Here is a 9423-nt window from a genome sequence, read left to right as displayed (position 1 = left end):
CTCGGAGTCTTGAGAATCGGGCCCTGGATCATAAAGGGGCTTCCGCGTTCCATTAGCTCGCCAGCTCTTGCGTACGTTTGCGTAGGATGCGCGTCATCACCAGTCGCGCAGTTTGATGTGTCAAAGCGCGCGCATGCGCAGCGTGTCTCTTCGATGACGTTGAAAAAGGTAGGCCGGGCCCGCAAAGGAGGTTGGATCGGATGCGTTAAAGTAGGTCGTTTTTTTTTTTTTTTCGTTTACGATTGCGAGGCTGGCGTGAAGTGTCGGACGCAAAAGACGTGCGTAACGGCGACAAAGGAAGCAGGCTCGTCGTAAGAGAGCGCCTAAAGGAGGAGGCTGGTGAGGCACGAGGCCGCCCTGTTGCCAGACGACACGCGGGTTTCAGAGGAAGATGGTGAAGCTGACGGCTGAGCTGATCGAGCAGGCGGCCCAGTACACGAACGCAGTGCGAGATCGCGAGCTCGACCTCCGAGGTCAGGGTTTATTTATTGGTTGCAATGGAGTTTCAGCATGGGATAGGTTCAGAGGGGGAATAGGAGCCGGCTCTGTGGGTGTTTGAGCACCTCCAATATTGGGGAAAAATTCCTTGTCTGTGTGTCCAGGGAGGGGTTGTTTCCACTGGGCTTAGTAATTTTGAAAAGTTGGCTCCCATGCAGAGGGGGAGAGCTGGAGATTTTCAAGATAGGTCCCGAAGTGGTGAACTGGATTAGGAACTGGTTGACGGACAGGCGCCAGAGGGTGGTGAATTCAGGGTTGCCAGGTGGAAATTTTTTTTTCCCACCCAAACGAGCCCAAAACCTGCCCAAACTCAAACCCCGCCGCTGACACCCCCGCCGTCATCGCCCCCGCCTCCCCCGTCATCGGCCCCGCCTCCCCCGTCATCGGCCCCGTCCAGAACGTCACTAACCCCGCCCCCAAAAAAACGCCCAAAAGACACAAAAGAGGCCCAAAAAACCGCCCACCTGGCAACACTGGTGGTGATGAATGGAGTTCGCTCGGAGGAGGGAAAGGTGAGTAGTGGAGTTCCACAGGGATCGGTGCTGGGGTCGATTCTGTTCAATATATTTGTGAGTGACATTGCCGAAGGGTTACAAGGTAAAGTTTGCCTATTTGCGGATGATACTAAGATCTGTAACAGAGTGGACACCCGGGAGGGAGTGGAGAGCATGAAAAGGGATCTGAGGAAGCTAGAAGAATGGTCTAAGGTTTGGCAATTAAAATTCAATGCTAAGAAATGCAAAGTGATGCATTTAGGGAGTAGAAACCCACGAGAGACTTATGTGTTAGGCGGAGAGAGTCTGATAGGTACTGAGGGGGAGAGGGATCTTGGGGTGATAGTATCCGAGGATCTGAAGGCGACGAAACAGTGTGACAAGGCGGTGGCTGTAGCGAGAAGGTTGCTAGGCTGTATAGAGAGAGGTGTGACCAGCAGAAGAAAGGGGGTGTTGATGCCCCTGTACAAGTCGTTGCTGAGGCCCCACCTGGAGTATTGTGTTCAGTCCTGGAGGCCCTACCTTGCTAAGGATGTAACAAAAATGGAAGCGGTGCAAAGAAAAGCTACAATAATGGTATGGGATTTGCGTTACAAGACATATGAGGAGAGACTTGCAGACCTGAACATGTATACCCTGGAGGAAAGGAGAAACAGGGGTGATATGATACACACGTTCAAATACTTGAAAGGTATTAATCCACAAACAAATCTTTTCCAGAGATGGGAAGGCGGTAGAACGAGAGGACATGAAATGAGATTGAAGGGGGGCAGACTCAAAAAAGATGTCAGGAAGTATTTTTTCACGGAGAGGGTGGTGGATGCTTGGAATGCCCTCCCGCATTCTGGGCTCCCTGATCTCATCTCATGGTTTCCAGTATCATCTCTATGCTGATGACACCCAACTGTATCTCTCCACACCAGACATCACCGCGGAGACCCAGGCAAAGGTATCGGCCTGCTTATCCGACATTGCTGCCTGGATGTCCAACCGCCACCTGAAACTGAACATGTCCAAGACCGAGCTTATCGTCTTTCCACCAAAACCCACTTCTCTTCCTCCACTTTCTCAGTTGATAACACCCTCATCCTCCCCGTCTCATCTGCCCGCAACCTCGGAGTCATCTTTGACTCCTCTCTTTCCTTCTCTGCGCATATCCAGCAGATAGCCAAGACCTGTCGCTTCTTCCTCTTTAACATCAGCAAAATTCGCCCTTTCCTCTCTGAACACACCACCCGAACTCTCGTCCACGCTCTCATTACCTCTCGCCTGGACTACTGCAACTTACTCCTCACCGGCCTCCCACTTAGCCATCTATCCCCCCTTCAGTCTGTTCAGAACTCTGCTGCACGTCTCATATTCCGCCAGAACCGATATACTCATATCACCCCTCTCCTCAGGTCACTTCACTGGCTTCCGATCAGATACCGCATTCAATTCAAGCTTCTCCTTCTTACCTACAAATGCACTCAGTCTGCTGCCCCTCACTACCTCTCTACCCTCATCTCCCCTTACGTTCCCGCCCGTAACCTCCGTTCACAGGATAAATCCCTCCTCTCAGTACCCTTCTCCACCACCGCCAACTCCAGGCTCCGCTCATTCTGCCTCGCCTCACCCTATGCTTGGAACAACCTTCCTGAACCCTTACGCCAAGCCCCCTCCCTGCCCATCTTCAAGTCTTTGCTTAAAGCCCACCTCTTCAATGCTGCGTTCGGCACCTAACCCTTACCGTTCAGTGAATCCAGACTGCCCCAATTTGACTGCCCCTATCGGACCGACCGTTCACTTGTCTATTAGATTGTAAGCTCTTTGAGCAGGGACTGTCTCTCTTTGTTAAATTGTACAGCGCTGCGTAACCCTAGTAGCGCTCTAGAAATGTTAAGTAGTAGTAGTAGTAGTAGGTGGTGGAGATGAAAACGGTAACAAAATTCAAACATGCGTGGGATATGCATAAAGGAATCCTGTGCAGTAGGAATGGATCCTCAGAAGATTAGCCAAAATTGGGTGGCGGAGCAGGTAGGGGAAGAGAGGTTGGTGGTTGGGAGGAGAGGATAGTGGAGGGCAGACTTATACGGTCTGTGCCAGAGCCAGTGATGGGAGGCTGGAAATACTGCTGGGCAGACTTGTACGGTCTGTACCCTGAAAAAGGCAGGTACAAATCAAGGTAAGGTATACACACATGAGTTTATCTTGTTGGGCAGACTGGATGCAGCATGCAGGTCTTTTTCTGCTGTCATCTACTGTGTTACTATGTAACCTAGGGGAAAAACTCCCAATGATTGATCAGCTTCTATATTATCTGCATTGAACCTTGTGGTATTTGCGGACTACAAGACTTGTATTGTTTATTTATTTGTTACATTTGTATCCCACACTTTCCCACCTATTTGCAGGCTCAGTGTGGCTTACATAGTGCCGCAGAGGCATTCGCCAGTCCGGTAATGAAACAAATACAGGTGGTATTATGGTTGAGTAAGGAACATATGTTTCAATTACAATGGGAATCAAAGAGAGGAAAGATTATTTAGTGTCCAGTACAAGCTTTGGTTATGTTGTGTTGCAGAGTGCAGGCATTTATGTTGGGTTGGCGGGGTATGCCTTTTTGAACAGGTAGGTCTTTAATGATTTCCTGAAGTTTACTACTACTATTTAACATTTCTAGAGTGCTACTAGGGTTATGCAGCGCTGTGCAATTTAACATAGGACAGTCCCTGCTCAAAGAGCTTACAATCTAATAGACAAATGTACAGTCAGTCAAGTAGGGGCAGTCTAGATTTCCTGAAAGGTATAAAGGTTAGGTGCCGAAAGCAACATTGAAGAGGTGGGCTTTGAGCAACAATTTGAAGATGGGCAGGGAGGGGGCTTGGCGTAAGGGCTCAGGAAGTTTATTCCAAGCATAGGGTGAGGTGAGGCAGAATGGGCGGAGTCTGGACTTGGCGGTGGTGGAGAAGGGTACTGAGAGGAGGGATTTGTCATGTGAGCGGAGGAGAGGAGATGAGGGTAGAGAGGTAATGAGGGGCTGCAGACTGAGTGCATTTGTAGGTAAGAAGGAGAAGCTTGAACTGTATGCAGTATCTGATCGGAAGCCAGTGAAGTGACCTGAGGAGAGGGGCGATATGAGTATATCGGTTCAGGCGGAATATAAGACGTGCAGCAGAGTTCTGAACGGATTGAAGGGGGGATAGATGGCTAAGTGGGAGGCCAGTGAGAAGTAGGTTGCAATAGTCAAGGCGAGAGGTAATGAGAGCATGGATGAGGGTTCGGGTGGTGTGCTCAGAGAGGAAAGGGCGAATTTTGCTGATGTTAAAGAGGAAGAAGCGACAGATCTTGGCTGTCTGCTGGATATGCGCAGAGAAGGAAAGGGAGGAGTCGAAGATGACTCCGAGGTTGCGGGCAGATGAGACGGGGAGGATGAGAGTGTTATCAACTGAGATAGAAAGTGGAGGAAGAGGAGAAGTGGGTTTTGGTGGAAAGACGATAAGCTCGGTTTTGGCCATGTTCAGTTTCAGGTGGCGGTTGGACATCCATGCAGCAATGTCAGATAAGCAGGCCGATACCTTGGCCTGGGTCTCCACGGTGATGTCTGGTGTGGAGAGATACAGCTGGGTGTCATCAGCATAAAGATGATACTGGAAACCATGAGATGAGATCAGTGAGCCCAGGGAAGAGGTGTAGATTGAAGAAAGAAGGGGTCTAAGGACAGATCCCTGGGGAACTCCAACAGAGAGCGGGATGGGAGTGGAGGAGGATCCATGAGAGTATGCTCTGAAGGTGCGGTGGGAGAGATAGGAGGAGAACCAGGAGAGGACAGAGCCCTGGAACCCGAATGAGTATTGCGTTCAGTTCTGGTCGACATATTTCAAAAAGGTTATAGCGGAATTAAACAAGGCTCAAAAAAGTGCGACCAAAATGATAAAGGGCATGGACGAAAATGGTGTTAAAGGGGCGATCAAGGAGGACAAAGCCGTAGCGGAGAAATTAAATGAATTCTTTGCTTCGGTCTTCACCGAGGAGGATTTGGGGGGGACACCGGTGCCGGAAAGAATATTTGAAGCGGGGGAGTCGGAGAAACTAAACAAATTCTCTGTAACCTTGGAGGATGTAATGGGTCAGTTCAGCAAGCTGAAGAGTAGTAAATCACCGGGACCTGATGGTATTCATCCCAGAGTATTAATAGAACTAAAAAATGAACTTGCGGAGCTACTGTTAGAAATATGCAATCTGTCCCTAAAATCGAGTGTAATACCGGAAGACTGGAGGGTAGCCAATGTTACTCCGATTTTTAAGAAAGGTTCCAGAGGAGATCCGGGAAATTATAGACCGGTGAGTCTGACGTCGGTGCCGGGCAAGATGGTGGAGGCTATTATTAAGAATAAAATTGCAGAGCATATACAAAAACATGGACTGATGAGACAAAGTCAGCACGGATTTAGTGAAGGGAAGTCTTGCCTCACCAATCTAATGCATTTTTTTGAGGGGGTAAGCAAACATGTGGACAATGGGGAGCCGGTTGATATTGTATATCTGGATTTTCAGAAGGCGTTTGACAAAGTGCCGCACGAAAGACTCCTGAAGAAATTGCAGAGTCATGGAATCGGAGGTAGGGTATTATTATGGATTAAGAACTGGTTGAAAGATAGGAAGCAGAGAGTAGGATTGCGTGGCCAGTATTCTCAGTGGAGGAGGGTAGTTAGTGGGGTCCCGCAGGGGTCTGTGCTGGGTCCGTTGCTTTTTAATGTATTTATAAATGACCTAGAGATGGGAATAACTAGTGAGGTAATTAAATTCGCCGATGACACAAAATTATTCAGGGTCGTCAAGTCGCAGGAGGAATGTGAACGATTACAGGAGGACCTTGCGAGACTGGGAGAATGGGCGTGCAAGTGGCAGATGAAGTTCAATGTTGACAAGTGCAAAGTGATGCATGTGGGTAAGAGGAACCCGAATTATAGCTACGTCTTGCAAGGTTCCGCGTTAGGAGTTACGGATCAAGAAAGGGATCTGGGTGTCGTCGTCGATGATACGCTGAAACCTTCTGCTCAGTGTGCTGCTGCGGCTAGGAAAGCGAATAGAATGTTGGGTGTTATTAGGAAGGGTATGGAGTCCAGGTGTGCGGATGTTATAATGCCGTTGTATCGCTCCATGGTGCGACCGCACCTGGAGTATTGTGTTCAGTACTGGTCTCCGTATCTCAAAAAAGATATAGTAGAATTGGAAAAGGTACAGCGAAGGGCGACGAAAATGATAGTGGGGATGGGACGACTTTCCTATGAAGAGAGGCTGAGAAGGCTAGGGCTTTTCAGCTTGGAGAAGAGACGGCTGAGGGGAGATATGATAGAAGTGTATAAAATAATGAGTGGAATGGATCGGGTGGATGTGAAGCGACTGTTCACGCTATCCAAAAATACTAGGACTAGAGGGCATGAGTTGAAGCTACAGTGTGGTAAATTTAAAACGAATCGGAGAAAATTTTTCTTCACCCAACGTGTAATTAGACTCTGGAATTCATTGCCGGAGAACGTGGTACGGGCGGTTAGCTTGACGGAGTTTAAAAAGGGGTTAGATAGATTCCTAAAGGACAAGTCCATAGACCGCTATTAAATGGACTTGGAAAAATTCCGCATTTTTAGGTATAACTTGTCTGGAATGTTTTTACGTTTGGGGAGCGTGCCAGGTGCCCTTGACCTGGATTGGCCACTGTCGGTGACAGGATGCTGGGCTAGATGGACCTTTGGTCTTTCCCAGTATGGCACTACTTATGTACTTATGTACTTAACTCCTCCTATGTGAGGAAAGGCTAAAGAGGTTAGGGCTCTTTAGCTTGGAAAAGAAAGCTGAGGGGGGATAAGATTGAGGTCTACAAAATACTTAGTGGAGTAGAACGGGTAAAAGTGAGTCAGTTTTTCATGCTTTCAAAAAATATAAAGACCAGGGAACACTCAATTAAATTACATGGAAATACTTTTAAAACAGGTGGAAATATTTTTTTCACTCAATGAATAGTTAAGCTCTGGTACTCACTGCTGGAGGATGTAACAGTGGTTAATGTATCTGGGTTTAAAAAAGGTTTGGACAAGTTCCTGGAGGAATGTTAGTACTAGCTGGGTATCTGCCAGGTACTTGTGTCGGAAGCAGGATACTGAGCTAGATGGACGATTGATCTGACCATTATGTTATAAATGCACTTCAGTGATGTGGGATCTCTTCTATTCCAATATATTCCCTTGCAGTTTATCTGTAGGGGTTTCTTCATTGAACACAGAACAAAGTACCTCATGGAAGACTCCAGAGGAAATTGGGAGAGTCATGGGATAGGAGGTACTGTCCTATTGTGGATTAAAAACTGGTTAAAATATAGAAAACGGAGAGTAGGGTTAAATGGTCAGTATTCTCAATGGAGAAGGGTAGTTAGTGGGGTCCCCAGGGGTCTGTGCTAGGACCTCTGCTTTTTAACATATTTATAAATGACCTAGAGATAAGGAGTAACTAGTGAGATAATTGCATTTGCTAATAACACAAAGTTATTCAAAGTTGTTAAATTGCAAGAGGATTGTGAAAAATTACAAGAGGACCTTACGAGACTGGGCGTCTAAATGGCAGATGATGTTTAATGTGAGCAAGTGCAAAGTTATGCATGTAGGAAAGAGGAACCTGAAATATAGCTATGTTATGCAAGGTTCCACATTAGGCGTCACCGACCAAGAAAGGGATCTAGGTGTCGTCGATGATAACGTTGAAACCTTCTGCTCAGTGTGCTGCTGCGGCTAAGACAGCAAATAGAATGTTAGGTATTATTAGGAAAGGAATGGAAAACAAAAATGAGGATGTTATAATGCCGTTGTATCGCTCCATGGTGCGACCACACCTCGAATATTGTGTTCAATTCTGGTCACCCCATCTCAAAAAAGATGTAGTGGAATTAGAAAAGGTGCAGAGAAAGCCGACGAAAATGATAAAGGAGATGAGACGACTTCCCTATGAGGAAAAGCTAAAGTGGCCTGGGCGCTTCAGCTTCGAGAAAAGACAGCTAAGGGAAGATATGATAGAGGTCTATAAAATAATTGAGTGGCGTGGGTAGGCGTGAAGCATCTGTATACGCTTTCTAAAAATACTGTGACTAGAGGGCATGCGATAAAGCTACAAAGTAGTAAATTTAAAACTAATCGGAGAAACGTTTTCTTCACTCAACGTGTAATTAAGCTCTGGAATTCGTTGCCAGAGAATGTGGTAAAGGCGGTTAGCTTAGCGGAGTTTTAAAACGGGTTGGACGGCTCCCTAAAGGAAAAGTCCATAGACCATTATTAAATTGGACTTGGGGAAAATCCACTGCTCGTTTCTGGGATAAGCAGCATAAAATGTTTTGTACTTCTTTGGGACCTTGCCAGATAATTGTGACCTGGATTGGCCAGTGTTGGAAGCAGGTTGCTGGGCTTGATAGACCTTTGGTCTGTCCCAGTATGGCAATACTTATGTGCTTAGCATTTCTGCATTTCATGGTCACTCTCGCATAGCAATCCTCAGCATTTTTTGGTCTTAAAATTTAATTTCTAGTTTTCCTCCTTTCCCTGACATGTCTGAAGTTTTGTCACTTTGCCTCCCATTTTTCCTCTCCTCTTTCCCCCCCCCCCCCCCCCCCCCCCCCCCACTCCCATTTACCATACTTCTTTCTTTGCACTTCACACAGTTCTATCACTGCCTATAATACACATCTCAAGACAAAGGAACCCTGGATTTAAGGGTACCTAGGTTTATCCAAGATATATATATACAAAAAAATAGTTTTGTAATTTGGAATGTGTAGTTCTTCCATCCAAACAGGATTAAAGGCTGCTCTACAATTTCAAAATCTTGTGTGCATAGTGCGGTGATCATTGAAATGAGATTGAAGGGGGGACAGACTCAAGAAAAATGTCAGGAAGTATTTTTTCACGGAGAGAGTGGTGGATGCTTGGAATGCCCTCCCGTGGGAGGTGGTGATGAAAATGGTAACGGAATTTAAACATGCGTGGGATAAACATAAAGGGATCCTCTGGAGCTTAGCGGAGATTGGATGGCAGAGGCAGGGCTGGTGGTTGGGAGGCGGGGCTAGTGCTGGGCAGACTTACACGGTCTGTGCCCTGAAAAGGACAGGTACAAATCAAGGTAGGGTATACACAAAAATAGCACATATGAGTTTATCTTGTTGGGCAGACTGGATGGACCGTGCAGGTCTTTTTCTGCCATCATCTACTATGTTACTATGCTTTATAGTAGCTAATATACATACAGCTACTTGGGTGAATGTTGTCATCTTTGAAATGGAAGAGCAATAAAGCAGTAAACTTGTATCCCTGGGTTCCTTGTGTGTGAATTGTTTTAGTTAAATTTTTGTGTTTCACTAAATCTCATCCTAAACAGTGTTGTTGTGATTGATGGTAAATACAGGTCATTC

The 9423-nt window shown here is 46.6% G+C and overlaps 1 protein-coding gene across 1 annotated transcript in view; it reads left to right on the top strand.

Annotated features, from left to right (window-relative positions):
- The first annotated feature begins 227 nt into the window (after window positions 1-227).
- Window positions 228-9423, top strand: part of LOC115459916 (U2 small nuclear ribonucleoprotein A') — a 30456-nt gene continuing 21260 nt past the window's right edge. Inside the window, exon 1 of the mRNA XM_030189748.1 lies at window positions 228-473. Within this exon, the coding sequence (XP_030045608.1) occupies window positions 392-473 (82 nt within the window). The 5' untranslated portion in view covers window positions 228-391. The remainder of the gene's footprint in view (window positions 474-9423) is intronic.

Source organism: Microcaecilia unicolor, chromosome 1, assembly GCF_901765095.1.
Source record: "Microcaecilia unicolor chromosome 1, aMicUni1.1, whole genome shotgun sequence".
In the NCBI taxonomy this organism is placed as follows: domain Eukaryota; kingdom Metazoa; phylum Chordata; class Amphibia; order Gymnophiona; family Siphonopidae; genus Microcaecilia; species Microcaecilia unicolor.
The sequence above is the reverse complement of the archived record's forward strand: the minus strand, read 5'-3'. Positions and strand labels throughout refer to the sequence as shown.